At 43.6% G+C, this 19,045-nt stretch overlaps 1 protein-coding gene across 3 annotated transcripts in view; it reads left to right on the forward strand.

The window, feature by feature from the left end:
* SEMA6D (semaphorin 6D) overlaps window positions 1-18,181 on the forward strand; it is a 55,011-nt gene extending 36,830 nt beyond the window's left edge. For 2 of the 3 annotated variants that reach the window (XM_036270652.1, XM_036270643.1), the window contains exons 2-19: window positions 3,675-3,836; window positions 4,226-4,337; window positions 4,900-4,960; window positions 5,079-5,141; window positions 5,250-5,351; window positions 5,582-5,672; window positions 6,118-6,237; window positions 7,190-7,278; window positions 7,976-8,193; window positions 8,296-8,427; window positions 8,699-8,854; window positions 8,934-9,107; window positions 9,949-10,089; window positions 10,185-10,262; window positions 10,690-10,751; window positions 11,135-11,191; window positions 12,648-12,815; window positions 14,511-18,181. In XM_036270652.1, the coding sequence (XP_036126545.1) occupies window positions 3,728-3,836; window positions 4,226-4,337; window positions 4,900-4,960; window positions 5,079-5,141; window positions 5,250-5,351; window positions 5,582-5,672; window positions 6,118-6,237; window positions 7,190-7,278; window positions 7,976-8,193; window positions 8,296-8,427; window positions 8,699-8,854; window positions 8,934-9,107; window positions 9,949-10,089; window positions 10,185-10,262; window positions 10,690-10,751; window positions 11,135-11,191; window positions 12,648-12,815; window positions 14,511-15,799 (3,222 nt within the window). In that variant the 5' untranslated portion in view covers window positions 3,675-3,727 and the 3' untranslated portion in view covers window positions 15,800-18,181. The remainder of the gene's footprint in view (window positions 1-3,674; window positions 3,837-4,225; window positions 4,338-4,899; window positions 4,961-5,078; window positions 5,142-5,249; window positions 5,352-5,581; window positions 5,673-6,117; window positions 6,238-7,189; window positions 7,279-7,975; window positions 8,194-8,295; window positions 8,428-8,698; window positions 8,855-8,933; window positions 9,108-9,948; window positions 10,090-10,184; window positions 10,263-10,689; window positions 10,752-11,134; window positions 11,192-12,647; window positions 12,816-14,510) is intronic. The other variant, XM_036270660.1, reaches the window with a different exon arrangement.
* Window positions 18,182-19,045: the final 864 nt, after the last annotated feature.

The raw sequence follows: 19,045 nt of genomic DNA on the forward strand, positions 1-19,045 counted from the left end.
AAGCTGTACCTCGATCCTCCTAGAACACCCCTAACATTGTTACGATGGCATACATAAATAGTTTTGCAAATAGTTATACAAGTAAACATTCCCCCCACACACATCTTTTTTTTTTTTACATTTTTGCCCAGCAAGATATAACAATAATAGTCATGATAATATTCTTAAATTTTTACTAGAGATTTACTGTGGACCAGGTTCTATATTAGATGTTTTGTATAGATTATTTCATTTAATCCATAGAAGAGCCCATGATGTAGAAAATGTAATTATTTTTATTTTACACTTGAGGTTAAGTGTATTTAAGTCCCAGTGCCAGGAAGTAAATGGCACAAGAAAGTGTGAACTTAGATTCTTCTAACCCCAGGGTCTATGTTCTTGTCCAACATTTTGTCCTGCCTCTTAATTGGCCCTCTTCCAACATAACCATGTTTCATGGTTTTACTAAATCCTAGAATTCAGAGATACTTCCTTAAATAAGGTAAGAGCTAGTCTGAGGGGGTTTACATGCAAATAAATCTCCTTCCTGGTACGTTTCTCTCAGATATTTCCAGATCCTTCCCTCCCCTACTCAGCCTTACTTTATATATATTTTACATTAAATACTTTCACTTATAATTTTTATGGGAAATCTAAAAGTAATTCTTTTTAAAAATAAGGCTTTCTGCAGGGACAGGAAGCAATTAGTGGCAGGGCTTTATTTTTGGAGGATGAGATTGGCAGGGGGCGGGGTCTGAGGAGAAATCGCTTTCTGCAGTGTCAGATGAAGGAGTTATAGGAAATGATCACTCAGCCTGCAGCTTCATACTTGCCAGTGAGTCAGCAGTGACACCATCCTCAGTCCCCGTGCTGGACTCAAGCTGTGACAGACACTCTTCCCGGTCAGGCCCCTCCCTGCCCTGGTGTCTGGGGCACGGAGGCTCTGTCCCCGGGACCTGCACCGTTCAGATACCTGTCGTGGTGGAGTGAGAGTCACAGAACTGTCTTCTTGTTTTCAGGCAGTTATGTCTGAGTTTCCTCAGGATTGATTGGTCATTCTTAATTTTCACGCTGATACCCTGCAGAGCATCCCGTGACTTCACTTCCAGAGAGTGAGGTTTGGGATTGATGTCATAACAGAAGTTGGTTCTTAGGCAACATTTTTGTATTTTACCACTGCTTCAACTTTCTGGGGTCTTTATGAATGGCAAGACACTGGGGGAGAGAAAGGCAGGAAGCTGCTCCTTCGGGGGAAGTGGTAGGTTGGAAGAGGTCATCTTGCCATGATTGGAAATTAAGAGCCTGTGGCAAGAAGACCAGAACCACATATGCACAGTTGCTGGGTTAGGGTGCTGGGCTTCTTGGGTTTTGTTTTTTTGCTTGCCTTTCCAGGGTTGTGAGGACTTGAGTTGTAAAATGTATTCTAAACATAATCTTTTAGTATTTGAAAGTAACTATTCATTTGAGTGTGTGTTGGGGGGGTGGGGGGGTGGGATTGACCAAGTAGCTTTAATATTTTACATCTTTTCCCCAGACCCTTCTCAGACTCTTAGGTCAATTTGGTCCTAATATGCATGGTGTCCAGTAAACAATAGGTGAGGAGTACTGACTGCTTCAGAATCTATTTATGCCAGGTGTTTAGTTCTTTTTTTATCCTGTGTAGGAGGTGGTGTTATCCACATGTTGGAGATAAACTCCTGCTCATAGAGATTGAAGAAGCTTTGCTGGGTCAATCAGGTAGTAAGCGATCGAGTTCCCTCCGAGTCAGACCTCCAGCAAAGTCTGCAGTCTTTCAACCCCGTCCAAAATGCTGCTGCCCCAGACCCCACTCATTTACTGTGCAATTAATTATCCATTAAGAAACATTGTACTGCAATAGTGTTCCCTTTTTTTGTAGAACTAGGGTTCTACAACTCACATAGACTTGGCTTTGACTTTAGTGAGAAAGAGAAATACTGAAAACATTGCATTGCATACATGTGCCTCTGTGGTTTGACATTAAGAAAGTAAAAGAGGGCCCTGGCCGGTTTGGCTCAGCGGTTAGAGCGTCGGTCTGCGGTCCACAGAGACCCGGGTTCGGTTCCCGCTAAGGGCGTGTACCTCGGTTGCAGTTTGTCCCCAGCCCTGGTCGGTTGTGCGGGTGGCAGCCACTCGATGTGTCCCTTTCACATTGATGTTTCTCTCTCTCTCTCTGTTCCTCTCTCTCCCTCCCACTCTACCTGAACAAAAAATGGAAAAATGTCCTCGGGTGAGGATAAAAAAAAAAAAAAAAAGAAAGAAAGTAAAAGAGGCATAGTAAGTACCTGGCTGGGTGCTTGCACTCCCCAGAATCTGAAGTGACCCTCATCCTCTCCCCTAAAGTTCTTAGATAAAGGAACGTGAAGATAAGTGTCAATGTTCTTACTGTTCGGTGCAGTGGTTGTGACAGTGTGGGTGCAGGACAGGGTGGTAGATGGCAAAGGGGAGCATTTACAGTTTCACAAAAATACCCATCCCCTTGGCCCAGCAGGGCCCTGATTTATTTTTTTAATAAGTGGATGTCACTTAAAGATTTTTTTTCAATTTGACAATTAATATTATACAATTAATGATGTAATCTTGGTTAAGATATTAATATACAATATACTACACATGTGTAAATGTACATTTTGATAAAATTTAACATGTGCATACACCCGTGAAACACCACTTCAGTAAAAATAATGGACGTATTTATTATCCCAAGAAGATATGTTGTGATGCTATACTTTTGAAGATAAAAACCCATCATCTAATTTGATAAAAAGAGACTGGATGGGGACCCAGGTGATGTGGTCTGGACTGGACTCTTTTTCTAAATAGCTCCATGAAATTCACTGAGTCCCTGAATTTTTCCAGACCTTAGTTTTCTCATCTGAAAAATAAGGAGGTTGGACTAGATGGTCCCAAAGGCCCCCTATGACTCTAAAGTTTACTAAAGCTAAGAGGACAGGCGTACTTAGGGTATTGGTTTGTGTCCAGATGGTTTTATGTAAAGTGTAGAAATCCCTCGTGGTCTGGTGGCAGCTGTGCGTTTCATCCCTGCCCTGCTTTGCTTGATTGATTGATCGTGAAATCATTTCATTTCTTTTAATTCTCTGCCACCCTGATTCAAGGTCGTTCATGGCATTGCTTCCATGTTGGTGTTACTAAGCTTAGGGAACTGATCTACTTAAGAATCTCGGGCTAAGGCTTGAGCAGCGCTGGGAATTTGGCAATGCCTTAAGCAAAGCTCAGATGAGGGGAGGCAGGATATTTGCAAGGCAGCCTGGGCATTTACGAGGGGCAGAGGCAAGCTGGACTGGATGTATTTCAGGGCTGGGGGCAGGGAACAGATTGGGGTTTAATTAAAATTCTAATCCCAACATTGCCCATCTTCTTGCCAAGTCAGCAGCCAGCATTTCTGTTTGTGGTTCTGGGGATTTTGCCGTGATGACATACATGGTTACCTCAAAAACTCTTGCACATGTGCCTAAACCTTCCATATGCTCACCAGATGCTGTCATCAGGCCTGGCACACGGCCATGTTTTGCCTGTGGCACCTCCTTCACCCAGGCCAGGGCTCCCGAGGGGAGGAGGGTGTTGGAGAGAGCTGGTGGTGAAAACTGAGCTGATTACAAGTGAGAAACAGGTTCACCACAGCACGGAGGTCCTTCCCAACTGCTTCTGTCTTCCAGGCAGCCAAGTGGGATTTCTGAGGAGGGGCTGCCCTGACCGACCGCGGCCCACCATGAGGTTCTTCCTGCCCTGTGCCTACATGCTGCTCGCGATGGTTTCCCCTCTGAGGGCAGTCAGCTTCCCCGAAGATGATGAACCCCTTAACATTGTTGACTATCACTGTAAGTCATCTAAAGGACGCGCCCCTTTTCTAAGAAGGAAGCTATCTTGGTGGTGGTTTTTCTAAGCGTATTCATTTTTAGAATGAGAGTTTTATATGCCTTAAACATGTTTTGCATATTAATGTATCCATAACTGTGTTTGGAGACAATGGGACAGTTTTGTTGGGTGCTTTTCTAAAACAGCCCGTTATATAGGTTATATATTTCCAGTGAAAAGAAAAAGACCGTTTGCTGACATTTACTGTCTTTTATTCATTTATATTCAAGACCTGAAGATAGGAATTTAGTTAAAACCCCTCTACAACTAGTATATACAGCTAATCAATGCAGGATATTGATTCTTTAGCTCTATAATCCTGACTGATGGTTTAGCCCATTTTTACTTGCAGATTCAAGGCAATATCCGGTTTTTAGAGGACGCCCTTCAGGCAATGAATCGCAGCACCGGCTGGACTTTCAGCTGATGTTGAAAATTCGAGACACACTTTATATTGCTGGCAGGTAATTTTCCTCTCGTTGGTTTATTAGATTAAAATTCTTCTCTCTTGTGGCGCTTGCATTAATGTGTCTAGTTCATGAAAAACTAATATGTGATTGTGATCAAAAATTGCAAGTAGCCAAAAATATTCACGGAGAAGAGTCAGTGTTGTGTACCAGGAAGAAAATACAGAGCAAAAACCTTCAGCTGGGCTGTTTTATTACTGCCATCAAGAAATCATACATCGTCCTTTATTCCTAAAGCAGCCGGGGGTGGGGGGGGGGATCTTCCTTTACTCTTTTTAAACTTGGAATTATTCAAGCAAATATTAGAAGTATGTCTATGCTAATGCAAGAAGCAGTTTGATCCACGGCTGAAGAAAGAGCTTTCTCTGCTCCCTGACCGCAGTGATATATAAAAGCTTCTCACTAATGAAAAAGTACCCTCTGTTGACTTTGTTGGAGACAGAGAAAATCCAAATGATCTCCAAAACACAACAAAGGCAGATCTGTAAAAATAAAATAAGAAGCAGCTTAACATTTTCATGTATTCGCTGGCCATGACTTACTGCCTTGTTTCCTACAGGGATCAAGTTTATACAGTAAACTTAAATGAAATCCCCAAAACAGAAGTAATACCGAGCAAGGTAAGCTCGTGTCATTGGCAAAGTTACCTGCATTCCCTCAGAACTTGGCTAATGCCCCCTCCCCTCCCAGAACGTCCGCGGTGGAAAACTAAAGTTTGGTTTTGCTTGTTTAACGCAGAAACTGACGTGGCGGTCAAGACAACAGGATCGCGAAAACTGCGCGATGAAAGGCAAACATAAAGTAAGTAAAACGGACACATGTCTGCTACTGTGGGTCTTTCTGTGGTCTGGAACCCACCTTGTCAGCCAATGAAATGTCTAATGTTAATGTAATTATTACTTGCTTTAGGACGAATGCCACAACTTTATCAAAGTATTTGTTCCACGGAATGATGAGATGGTGTTTGTGTGTGGGACCAATGCATTTAATCCCATGTGCAGATACTATCGGGTGAGCATCTTTCATATGACGTGCTTGTTGTTACCAGTGTTTCTTCCTTCGCTAGTATGCAGTGAGTTGAATTCTCTCTGCTATTACCTAGTAATGTGCTTTAGCTCTAATGCTATGCAAGAATAAAGACAGACTTTTTCAAATAGAATTTCAGTACAAATAAAGCGGTATTGCCTTCAAACAGGTACATTGAACAGCTGTGACACCAGCTATTTATTTTTCCTTTGCAGTTGAATACCTTAGAGTATGATGGGGAAGAAATTAGTGGCCTGGCAAGATGCCCATTCGATGCCAAACAAACCAACGTTGCCCTTTTTGCTGGTAAGATTCTTTAGTGTAATGAATATAAACGAGTGATGACGTTGAAGGCCCAAAAGGAATTTCAAGGAAGACAAATAGCTCATAAATGGAATAGCTACCTCAAAATAGGGGTTCCAGAGTTTAAAAACTATGAAAAATTAATCAAGAAAGAATTAAAAGTGAGCATAGTATAACATAGTTTTCTGACACTTGGTTCTGTTGTTAATTAAGCCAGTGGCCCGGAATAAGTTGCTTAACTTTTTGTTGCTTAGATTCCTCATCTGTAAAATTAGGTGATATTATGGGCCAACCTGTGACAGGTTGATTACGAGCATCAGGTTTAGCCTTATTTCTATATGTAGGGATAATGGGGGAAAGCACTCCCAAGACTATGTACTACACTACATAGGGCAACACACTACAGGATAATTATGGTTATTTTCCTCAAATTATAACTTGGTTTCAGATGGGAAGCTGTATTCTGCCACAGTGGCTGACTTCTTGGCCAGTGATGCTGTTATTTATCGAAGCATGGGCGATGGATCTGCCCTTCGTACAATCAAATATGATTCCAAATGGATAAAAGGTATCTCTGAAGAGCACGTTGTGGGGTCGCCGAGGGCAGTGGGAAGGCCGAGTGGGAACAGGCACCCTGGGCATCAGGAGATTGCGTGCAAGGCTTTATATTATTTATTTAGAGCAATTATAAGCTGTTTTGGTTGTGAACAGGGGCATCGACAAGGAATGAAGAGACCCATAGCCCAGGCAAGAAAGTAGATCTTTATCTTAGGTGACTTTAAAAAAAAAATCTCGCCCTGGCCGGTTTGGCTCAGCGGTTAGAGCGTCGGCCTGCAGTCTGAAGAGACCCGGGTTCGGTTCCGCTAAGGGCACATACTCTGGTTGCAGTTTGTCCCCGGCCCTGGTTGGATCATGTGGGTGGCAACCACTCGATGTGTCCCTTTCTTTCACGTCCATGTTTCTGTCTTTCTCTCTCCCTCCCACTCTATCTGAACAAAATATCAAAAAAAAAAAAAAAAAAAAAATGTCCTCGGGTGAGGATTAAAAAAAAAAAATCTCATTTCGATGTGCCAATTTGCCGAATCCTCAATGCACACGATCCCCTTGCCCGCTCGCATCTACTTATCCTGGAGCATTAACAGGGAGAGTCCGTTAGGTCATGTCTGCAGAGTCATCTATTCTTCAGAGTCTAGAAATCAAGATTTTTTTTTTTTTTAATTCTCAACATAAGAGGTTTTCTTCCCTAGTTAAATAGGTTAATGAATAAATCTGTTGAAACAGAGACCTTTGCCGCAGTTCAGTTCCCGGTAGGCTTTTTACAGTCCATTAGCTGACATTAAAGGCTCGGCGTCCCCGGAGCTCCAGCTCGCCCAGCCGGGCCTCCGCAACTCAGGGGCGTGCCCAGTTCTCCCTGGCTTGAATGGAGCTCGGTGACATCTGTCAGTCATGCCCCGCAGTCCAGGTTGTATACTCACTGAATTACCTTTTCAGAACCAGTTTGTTCATAATTTTTCTTTCAGAGCCGCACTTTCTTCACGCCATAGAATATGGAAACTACGTCTATTTCTTCTTTCGAGAAATTGCTGTGGAACATAACAACTTAGGCAAGGTAAGTATACACGCCCGACTTCTACTGTGGGCTTGTCCTGCGTGGAATTGAGCGCAGGTCCTTGCGTGTTTCTCCGCATTCACTGCGGTGCGGGCCAGGTGCAGAGAGGTGAGGAGTTATCGTGAGAGTAATTGCTGCAAACACCTGAACAGCGGCTTGGATGAGAACAGCAGCCTTGGGCCTTGAGAAGCTTTCTGCTTCCTGTCTCTGCAGAGGGTGCTCTAGAGGCACCTGGAGCTCCGATTGCTTCTTTAAGGCTTTAGCAATCCGGGGCCGGTTTATTGTTTCTCTCTGTCAGAGGCAGGATGGGAAGTAGAGGCCCTTGTTCAACTTTGGGGGCTTTGGTAAAAGCCCATGTGAGTTTGAAGTGTTGCCAACCCTTCTGGACAGGTTTAAGGCACATCTCATTCGCAATGTGAGAAGCCAAGTGAGAGACGGAGCACAGGAACAGTTTCCGCTCAGCCAGGCAGCTCAGTAGCTCACTTCTTAGGAAGGTTTTTGGAAAAAAGTGACCCTTTTCTCTCACAGGTAAATCTAGTTTGCATTCTTAGACTACCGATCCTTAGAGAGAAGACTGCTAGATTCTTTTGAACCAGATGTTTCTTCAGCATTTCTTGTCCCTCCCATAAACAGCAGCTTTTGGTTTTCATTCCCTCCCCGTGCTCATAACCCCGTGCTCTGCTTCGTCCCTGGGCAGGCTGTCTATTCCCGTGTGGCCCGCATATGTAAAAACGACATGGGTGGCTCCCAGCGGGTCCTGGAGAAACACTGGACTTCATTTCTGAAGGCTCGGCTTAACTGCTCTGTCCCCGGGGACTCGTTTTTCTACTTTGATGTTCTGCAGTCTATTACAAACATCATACAAATCAATGGCATCCCCACGGTGGTCGGGGTGTTCACCACACAGCTCAACAGGTGAGAACAGATCCTTGGCACCTCAAAGATCTTCTGTCCTTGCTGGTGGGACCCACCAACGGGCCCACCTGATGGTTTTCTGACGGTTTTCCCCCTTTGCAGCATTCCTGGTTCTGCAGTCTGTGCGTTTAGCATGGATGACATTGAGAAAGTATTCAAAGGACGGTTTAAAGAACAGAAAACTCCAGATTCTGTTTGGACAGCAGTCCCCGAAGACAAAGTACCAAAGCCAAGGTAAAGAGATATGACAAAAAGGGATTTTGGCTTTAACAAAACCATCTGGCCACTGGAAGCATGCACCCCCGGAGAGCGGCGGGCCAACCCCCCAGGCTGGGCGGGGGTCGCCGTGCAGCAGGACGGAGGAGACCCGCTGGGCTCCGGAGCCAGCCCTGCTCCTTGGGTTTCGCTCACTCTCCTTTCTCTCTCGATCTCTTCTTTCAGAAGGAACACTTATTCCTTAGATACAACTTACGGTGCAGAAAAAAACACACTGTTTTCCTTTCAGGCCTGGCTGTTGTGCAAAGCATGGCCTTGCGGAAGCTTATAAAACCTCCATTGATTTCCCGGATGAAACCCTGTCGTTCATCAAATCCCACCCCCTGATGGACTCCGCCGTCCCACCCATTGCAGAGGAGCCCTGGTTCACGAAGACCCGGATCAGGTAAGACGGCTCCGCCCACTCCCATTCGGACGCCTCTTCCCATTGGTCGCCCCCTCCGACCTGGCTGCCTCGCCCGCAGGTACAGACTGACGGCTGTGGCTGTGGACCACTCTGCCGGGCCCTACCAGAACTACACTGTCATCTTCGTTGGCTCAGAAGCTGGCATGGTACTTAAAGTTCTGGCAAAGACCAGTTCTTTCTCTCTGAATGACAGCGTGTTACTGGAAGAGATTGACGCGTACAACCATGCAAAGTAGGTGTATTTTACGAGAATACTCTTCAGCCCTGCTCAAAATTTTCCGGAGTTTATTTCATCTAGTCATTTCCTTTCAGCCCTCTAAATTAGCAGTGGTTTGGCATATTAGTGGTTTGGGTTCTGTTGTGTGTGTGTGTTTTTTTTCCTCGCTGAAATAAATCCTGGCCTTGTTTACTTCCTGAGTCCACTGGGGCTTAGAGATGGGCATTTGATGAGTTTAAAAATAATTCAGCCCTTGAATTTCACCTGTGGAAGATGAGAGCACTTTAGCACCACCCCTCCTACCTGGTAGGCAAACTCCGCCGGGATGCGCACGCAGCAGACACGCAGCAGACAGTTGCAGGCACACACACACACACACACACACACACACAGAATACAGTTCTTTCAACCACTGATATAAAAGATTTTACAGACCATTAAGACAGACAAGAAATACATGAGAGACATGGAGCAAAAGAGACCGAGGAGAAACATCTAGCACAGGAAGATTTAAATGCATTAAAACATTATCCTTTTCCCCCGCTATAGTCCAACATAGTCTTCATAATTATAATTCCCTTCAATCATCAGAACAGGAAGCAATCTTAAAAAAAAAAAAAAAAAAAAAAACCTTTATCCAGCCTGAAATTTAACCAACCGTGCAGAGCAGTAGAAGATGAATCGCATAATCATTATTTCCCAAACTATGTACTTGCCCAGCTTGCTACCGAGAATATTCCTTAGGACCTCCCCAGCTCTCAGTAATCGCAAACCCCAAACCCCACTTGCCTTGGATAGTTCAGACAGCTTTTGACTTAACTAAACATATGGCTTCAAAATGTATCCCATGATATAGGTGCAATCCTGAGAATGAGGAAGACAAAAAGGTCATCTCATTACAGTTGGATAAAGACCGTCACACTTTATATGTGGCGTTCTCTAGCTGTGTTATCCGCATGCCCCTCAGCCGCTGCGAGCGTTATGGATCATGTAAAAAGTAAGCTGATATTTCCGTTCTTACCCTGGGTCTTGCAGCACTAAGACCTTTGACGACAAGAAAATCCAAGTCACTTTCGGTTTGGTTATGTGCAGGTCTTGCATTGCATCGCGAGACCCGTACTGCGGCTGGTTGAGCCAGGGGGGCTGTGGCAGAGTCACCCCGGGGATGCTGTAAGTACCTTTGTCACATGAACCAAGATCTCCACATCTGCGTCTGTCGTCACCAGGCTCTGGAAAGCTTGACATTTTAGAAAACTTCCAATAACACTATTATTACACCCCCCCCTTTTTTTTGTCATGGGAGAAGTATTAAAAAAACAAAAAGAAAAGGAAAATCTGGAGCTGTGAGAGGGAAGGAAGGTGATAGAAAGTATAAACCTAAGGGAATAGACAATTCTCTTCTCTCTTCAACATTCCAGTTACCAAACGTTGAACAGAAACCCTCCAGTTAACAAGCAAGCTATGTTGAAATGTCCATTTTTCCCCTCTCTGCCCATGCTGACTACTAATCGAGTTGTGTTTTTGGTTCTGCTCTGGTTGTCACTGTGTTTCTATGAAGGCTGTTAACTGAAGACTTCTTTGCTTTCCATAACCACAGCACTGGAGGGTACGAACAAGACACGGAATACGGCAACGCGGCGCACCTAGGGGACTGCCACGGTAAGACCCACCGCCCCGCCCTCCCGGCCTTTCTTTTTGACCACACTTGCACGTGAACATTGTTTTACAACCAGCCTTTTAATGACTCAGGACACCTACCCCCTAGCATTTAACTTAAACTTCTCAAAAGCTGAGCTGTTTGGTCGTGGGGATACGTTAGAGAAGAATCTATATATATTTTTTTTCCCTTAGAGAATCTTACTTTTTTTTTTCTTCACCATTTACAATTGCGTAGGAAATCTAGAGAAAGGTAGTCTAACCAGTAGGTAAATCTTTTCATTTATAGTCTTTTCTTTTGACTTTTTCAGTTGATTCGAATTCATACATTTTTGCTTTCTTTCGGTTACTTTTTTACTGATTACTTGTTCCTTTAATTCTTTTAGAAATTTTGCCTACTTCAACTACACCAGATTACAAAATATTTGGCGGTCCAACATCTGGTTAGTTTTTTTAATTTTTTTGAATTAACAACCTTTTCTTTCCTTCAGTTCAGCATTTTCAGCCCCCTGTCCCCTCCTTTTGCAGTTTGGCAGCCCTTCATTTTTGTGCTTTAACTCATAACCCCACTGATGGTACCAAAGGACTTTTTCTTACTCAGAACTTCACCCTGTGGAGCATGTTAACAGTCCATCATTGGCCAAGGCACATCCTCCGAGGAAACGCAAATGAGTTCACATAGACTGCATTCCAGCTGCACGCGGCCCCCGAGCTTTCTTCCCTCCTGTGCATTGTGAATGTCCCCTCTGGCCATCCGTACTGAATGGATGGCAGAATGTCATTATTCCCCCCTTCTCTCCTCGCCTCCCCTCAGACCTAGTAAACAAATACGCATTTCTTCAAAATGTGTATTTATACATTTTAGAGATCTTTTTGGAATGGTTTGCGGTAATCCCAGGGAACGTTGAATGTTGTGGTCTCCGTGGTATGAAAAGGGGCTCCTGGTTGAATGAAGCTGGTGTCTGATGTGTTAAGGCGCTCACTGGGCTCCCCACACCCCTCTCTCGGTATCTGTTTCGGAGTCTTCATCTGTGATCATTGCACCAGTCTGAATTGGGGTCTCCGGAGGTTTAACACTAAAATCATATGCTTACATTTTTGAGGGAAAGTCCATTTGGTGGGAATCGGTAATAGACATGCTAGGATGTGACGTCACTCCCAGCCCTGTGGCTGCTTCTCCAAGTCACTAGCAGTTTCGGGGGATGTCGAATCTCATGCACCAGAACATCCTAATTCCACTTGTAAATGCTGTTTCTTTTACATAAATTTCCACTGACTCTTTGGAAGGAACGCCCTGGGCATTTTGGAAGGCACGGGCGAGACTCATCTCTGCTCCAGTGCTTTCCCGTGGACAGTGAGCCCTCAGTGCAGTGGGTAGGGGTCCATGGCAAAGCAGGACAACGTAGGCAGAGCTGGTTCGTCAGGTCCCAAACCAAGTGTTTACATGGACTTACCCAGGAGCTTTCTGATGAAGCTACACTTAGGTTCCCCAGTGAGGGATAGGCAGACTCCAGCTGTCTATGAAAGTGCTTGAAAAACAGACACAGAAAGAAATGAAATGATGTTGTCGCACAAAGAGATGAAAAATGTACCAATGAATCTTTAGGATTTGCATTTCTTTTTTCATGAGTGTCATTCGTCACCCAGGGGCTTCCATTGGAGCATTTGGAGTATGCTTAATTTTTAAATCTGCTTACTATAGCTTTATTGTTAATTTTAGTTTTTAGTTTTCCCTTGCAAGGAAAGTATTTTGTCTAGTCTCTGTCGATGCATTTTTATGAAATCCTAGAACTGGTTTTCTCCTAAAATTGACTTCAACTGTACATAGAAATGCAACAGATCAGTCAGAAAAATCTGCTGGCACTGCCCACATTAATAAACATCTGTTTGCCACCACAGACATGGAGGTATCTTCATCTTCTGTTACCACAGTAACAAGCATCCCACAAATCACACCCAAAGTGATTGATACCTGGAGACCTAAACTGACGAGCTCCCGGAAATTTGTAGTTCAAGATGACCCAAACACTTCTGATTTTACTGATCCTTTATCAGGTATCCCAAAGGGTAAGGCCTCACCAGGGAAATCATCTCTCATTGAGTGGAAACCTGATTCCTAACATCTCTGGGGAGCCCAAGAACTTAGGGCTGTGGCGGTGCAGCAGGAAGGAGCTGCTGTCTGTTCCCCACCTCGACGGGCCGCAGTCACTTCACTCTTCTGTGCATAAGTTGGGGTGCATTCCCTGAAAGGTGAAGGTGTAAGACTGTTAGAGAAAGGGCCATGTCTCCGACAAAATAGTCTGTTGATTTCTGTCTGAAGAAGCTGGAGACTTCTGGAGATCAGAGAATTGCGAGGGTCACCCAGCCACATCAAAAAACAAAACTCCTAAATTGCGAATACCCAGATATCAGATATTTTGCCTAAGAGCTGTTCCCAGTCTTTTGATTAGCTACAGTTCACAGCGCCGTATGGAAAGGATCTACGAGGTGCTAAGCTGCTTGAATGCCACAAGCAATGAAATATAACAGGCCGTAATGGAAACCGTTATAACCCAGATGCCTGTGTCGGCTTATTAGATATATTACTCCAGAGAAAAAAAGAAAAAAAAAATCTGCTCTTTAGTGCTTACTAAACTATGGGATCAGGTTTCCAATCAGTTTCTATGACAATGCATTGTCATTTATGATTTACACCTGTTGATTTTGGTTTTATATGTTTTCATTGTAAACAGTTTTATAGTCCTTCTTCCTGCTTTGTTTCCTTTAGTAGTACCATTTCTACCTTTATTCTCTTTCAAAGTGCCACTGACTCTCATAACCCTGGACAGTGATTAAAAATGACTAACGTTCCAAGGCCTTGGTACTAACCTACAGAATCAAACCTTCAGAATGACTCTGGCTTACCTGATCCTGGGATAGCTGTATTTATAGCATGTAACAGACTTGGATACCTCTGAAACTAACATTTCTTTGGTTGACTGTTAGATGTCTGTGGTTGCATTAAAAATCCCAATAATTAGAACTAATTCACTCTTCTTCTAGTCTAACATAAATATTTCTAAATATCTCAAGATATTTGAGTCATATTACTTAACAAATACAAAGTAGATTTCCTTAGACTGTTTAGATTTCCTTCATAGCAGACAGTTCAAAGGTGCTTCCTCCCAAGGTGGAATGAAAAAACAAACTGTAAAAGCAAACGTGGAAGTCTGTATTTGTAGCTAACGATGAGCAAGCCGGTGCTTTTGGTTTGTGAAAACAATTACGTGTTTTTATTCCAGTTAAGGTAGCATAATTACGTTTGCATAATATACATTTATGCCAATTCGTACATTTCCCTAATCCTAGCATCTGCCTTTTAATCCTGATTTATGAATTTGGAGAAAACCATGAGATAAAACATTGTGTGAGTTTAAAACAGGCCATTTAGAAAATATACACTTTCTAATACTAATTTTTGGGTAGAAACTCTAGGAATTTCTAATGTTATATAACAACTGTTTCGGGGTGGTTGGGGGGAAGAGACGGAGAATACAGCTCAGTGGGAGGTTAGAATTATCCTGGCATTTGCAGGAATCAGATGTCTCTGGGGATTCTACTCTGATGAGAGAAAAAAGTCTTTATGGAATGTTAGAGTCTTCTTGAGCCTCCAAGCTTAGCACATAGACCATGCGAAGGGAGTGTTGGCTCAGTGGGAGCCATTGGCTGGCTGAGATGGTTTTCGAGAGCACCTCACTCAGACTCTCCCTGTGTCTGTTGCAGGTGTGCGGTGGGAAGTCCAGTCTGGAGAGTCCAACCAGATGGTCCACATGAATGTCCTCATCACCTGTGTCTTTGCCGCTTTTGTTTTGGGTGCATTCATTGCAGGGGTGGCCGTCTACTGCTACCGTGACATGTTTGTTCAGAAAAACAGGAAGATCCGTAAAGATGCAGAATCTGCCCAGTCGTGCACAGACTCTAGTGGAAGTTTCGCCAAACTGAATGGTCTCTTTGATAGCCCGGTCAAGGAATATCAGCAGAATATTGATTCTCCCAAGTTATACAGTAACTTGCTGACCAGTCGGAAAGAGCTGCCGCCCACTGGAGACACGAAATCCATGGTCATGGACCATCGAGGCCAACCTCCTGAACTGGCTGCGCTCCCCACACCTGAGTCCACACCTGTGCTGCACCAGAAGACCCTGCAGGCCATGAAGAGCCACGCAGACAAGGCCCATGGCCATGGAGCTTCAAGGAAAGAAAACCCCCAGTTTTTTCCTTCCAGTCCTCCACCCCACTCTCCATTAAGTCACGGGCATATCCCCAGTGCCATTGTTCTTCCTAACGCTACCCATGACTACAACACATCCTTCTCAAACTCCAATGCTCACAAAGCTGAAAAAAAGCTTCAACACATTGACCACCCTCTTACAAAGTCATCCAGTAAGAGAGATCACCGGCATTCTGTGGATTCCAGAAATACCCTCAATGATCTCCTGAAGCATCTAAATGACCCAAATAGTAACCCCAAAGCCATTATGGGAGACATCCAAATGGCCCACCAGACCCTAATGCTGGATCCCGTGGGACCTATGTCTGAGGTCCCGCCCAAGGTCCCCAATCGGGAGGCATCGCTCTACTCTCCTCCTTCAACTCTCCCCAGAAATAGCCCAACCAAGCGAGTGGATGTCCCCACCACGCCCGGGGTGCCAATGACTTCTCTGGAAAGACAGAGAGGTTACCACAAAAACTCCTCCCAGAGGCACTCTATATCTGCTCTGCCTAAAAACTTAAACTCACCAAACGGTGTTTTGTTATCTAGACAGCCCAGCATGAACCGTGGTGGGTACATGCCCACGTCGACAGGGGCGAAGGTGGACTATATTCAGGGAGCACCGGTGAGTGTTCACCTGCAGCCTGCCCTCTCCAGACAGAGCAGCTACACCAGTAATGGCACCCTTCCTAGGACGGGGCTAAAGAGGACACCCTCCTTAAAACCTGACGTGCCACCAAAGCCTTCATTTGCTCCTCAAACAACCTCTGTCAGACCACTGAACAAATACACTTACTAGGCCGCAAGTGTGCTGTTCCCATGTGGCTTTATCCAGTCCACATTGTTGCAAGGATGATGTTGTAAGGGTACCTTAAGATAAGAGACTCACTTGTATTTTAAGAGAACCAAGTGGCCAAAGAAACTCTCTCACTTTGGCAACATCAGAACTTAGCACATGTAGCTACTGCAACAAGGCTTCTGTGTACGCACCCAAAACAAAGGAAGGTGCTGGACATTCCATTTCTTTTGTTTGAAGCTAAGCAGAGGTGTAGCTCTGAGGGGCTGCCTTCCGGGGTAAAGAGCTGATACAGTACGCAGAAGAATCTGTGAGTAAATACTTGAAAATGGGTTCAACTTAGACTGCCATTATGCGTGGTCTTCCCATTCAATGTGAACATTTTAATATGTATGCATTCACCTTGCCTCTTGCACAAATGTCAAAAACAATGGTAATGTCTCAAAGAAACAAACTTGTGGATTACCAAACAATTTGCTAAGAAATCAGTCTTTGACCCAAACTGTAGCATTTTTTTTTCATGTGGGGCAATTTTTTTCATGCCACCAATGAACTGTGTTGCGTGCGTGCAAGTGTGTGAGCGTGTGTGTGAGTGTGCGTGTGTCCCGTATCCACCAGGATGTGTTTAGGTGCCCATTGCATCTTTTTGTGCTGCGGAGTTGTTTACATTGAGTATGACTGAACAGGGATGATAACTACTTCCCACTGCAGTCCATTGGGTTCAGCTTTGAGAAAGAAAGAAAGAAATCAAGGCTGATTTGACCATCAGTATGATTGACGTATGTGGTACCCAATGCCAGAATGTAAAGAGTTCGAAGTCATTTTGTGCTGCTATTCATTAAAACTTCGATTACAGTCTTGCCAGCTTAAAGAGACGGAGATGTTAAGAGGTATCCTTGATTTATCCAACAGTATTCAGTAGTAAAATTTACCTGTCCACTGTGAATCCGAGCCTGAGTCACTCTATTTATCCTTGGACACACTGATAAGGTTTTATTTTCATTGTGTTTGGTTTTTCCCGTGTAGTAAAATTTCTCTTCCTTGAACTCCTCCTACCCCCAAGATTTAAAAATAAAATAATGTAAAACACAAAAGAAGGAAATGTGAAAAGAATTGCAATTGGCTTAACAGACACAGTCCATGAAAACCTCAGTGGTGCAATCCTGTTGTCTATGTCGTGTTGTGTGAGAATTTTCTCCCAAGTCATGCAGGTAATGACAATATATGTAAATATTACATGTGAGTTTACCTGAATCTGTGCATTTTGTGCCTTATTCATGAGAATGATAGAAGTACTAAAATATGTCCAGTGTTTTCAGTATAGCACATCATTTACTGAGTGCCAGTTGTAAACGTTTTTCAACCAGCACCTGAAGACTTTCGGAAAAAAAAAAAAAATCCTAAGAGCAACCTAGAACAGTTAATTGTCAAACAGTCCACTCAGATAGCAGCATTATGTCCTTTGCCATGATAAACATTCCGCTCCTGCTTTCCTAAGGATGAAACAGTGATAATGTGAAGTCAAATGAGGTTTCCTGGGTAACGTGACACCTGTGGATACCACAGTCATTTATTCGCAGCGTTGCAGAAGCCACTTACAGTTGTTGACGGGCAGTCCCAATGACTGTTTCAGTTACGATGCTGCACATCACGCCATGATGTATTAACCCTAACCTAGACAGTGTCGAGGCAGGGGAAGGCTCCTGACTTAGTCAGACAAATAAGCTCAACTGACTTCTTGTGATAATGCTGACGGTACACATCACTTGGGGGAGGATGGGTGGCAGAAGACCAGAGCATTTTTATACAAAATGTAGAATACTGATACAGTTAATCTTTTCCTTTGAGAATATTGTTTTATAAAGAACATGATTCCCTGAGATCTCTGGAAGCTAAAACTTCTGTTCTTGAAACACTTCGGTTTTGCAACTAAAATATTACAGATTAATAATAAATTAAACCAACCAACGATAGACATTACTCAGTCCACCGTCACCTTACCAATATTAATCCCGGTGTGCGGAAAACGGAACAGTAACTGTGTGATTCCCGGGTAACATTTTGTAACATTGTGCTGCCTTGTCGTTTGTAATGTGAGTTCTTTCGGTATTTATGTTGAAATTTCTAACACTAAATCTAGTCTCTATCCTGTTAATTTAATTTTTAAATGCTTTATCCATTTGTGCAAAGGTAAACACAGATTGTATCTTTTTTAATGTTACGGCATAAAAAGTAACCCTAACGTGAAGTGGCTCTATACTGTTTTATAGAGAACTTTAACCTGTATAGATACCTTGTAAACTTGTATTGTGGATGTGTAAATAATATGTACTTTGGGTTTTTAACACCGCATGTAAAGTCAAAATAAAATATATAAATCATTATTTCCTGCCTTTTGATATTGGAGAGTTTCAGCATATCATCTTTTTAAAATAGTTTTGAGTCAACACCAGGGAGAGTATCTTTAAAAAAAAAATCTACCAAAGTATTCTTATCTGGAATATTTACTACCCAGTCGGGGTTACACCACCAATCTCTTCTTGGAAGATTTTCACTGATGGGCAGGTCCTGAAACAGAGAAACAGTTCCAACACCAAATGAATGCTGTTACACCAACAGTCAGATGCCACAGGGCAAACATATTACTGGCTCACATGTCCACAGATCTAGTGCAATGGACATTTCTAAGATCCATGATTTGTATTCCCACATTTTTTTTTCAATGTCATTTTAAGTCCAATATTATAGCTGGTATACCAGGTTTCTGTGAACACTTCCTGCTACTTGATATATGGCATTTCTCATTTCTATTGTTTTAACTGAACAGAACATGTTAATAGCTAGCTTCCCCAAATATTGAAATGGAAGGTATAATTATGATTCCATTTGGTTCTTCCCTTAGCATAGGATGAGCTGGTGTCTGCTGTCGTTGGCTCTTGTGCATGTCGAAGGTGTCACGCCACTTCTGGGAGAGACAGTAGGAGTGTTTGCAGCAACTGCTGCCTCTTGGGTCCAGTGGCTGCCTTGGCCGAAGCCCCTCCGCACCTCCTCCGTGGCCACTTTGTTTCCAAGAGCCCCGGCAGCATCTCTGCAGGCGCAGATGTTGATCCTTGTTTTCATACCATCATCTGATGAGGGAGCTGCATTTCAGTGTTCGGGCACCAGGAGTGCTTTCCATGCCTATCAGGGCCTGTTTCAGTGTGGAGGTGGGAGGAAGAGTGCAGGGATCCCCTCAGGGGAAAGACTGCT

This window comes from Molossus molossus, unplaced genomic scaffold (genome assembly GCF_014108415.1).
Source record: "Molossus molossus isolate mMolMol1 unplaced genomic scaffold, mMolMol1.p scaffold_m16_p_1, whole genome shotgun sequence".
In the NCBI taxonomy this organism is placed as follows: Eukaryota; Metazoa; Chordata; class Mammalia; order Chiroptera; family Molossidae; genus Molossus; species Molossus molossus.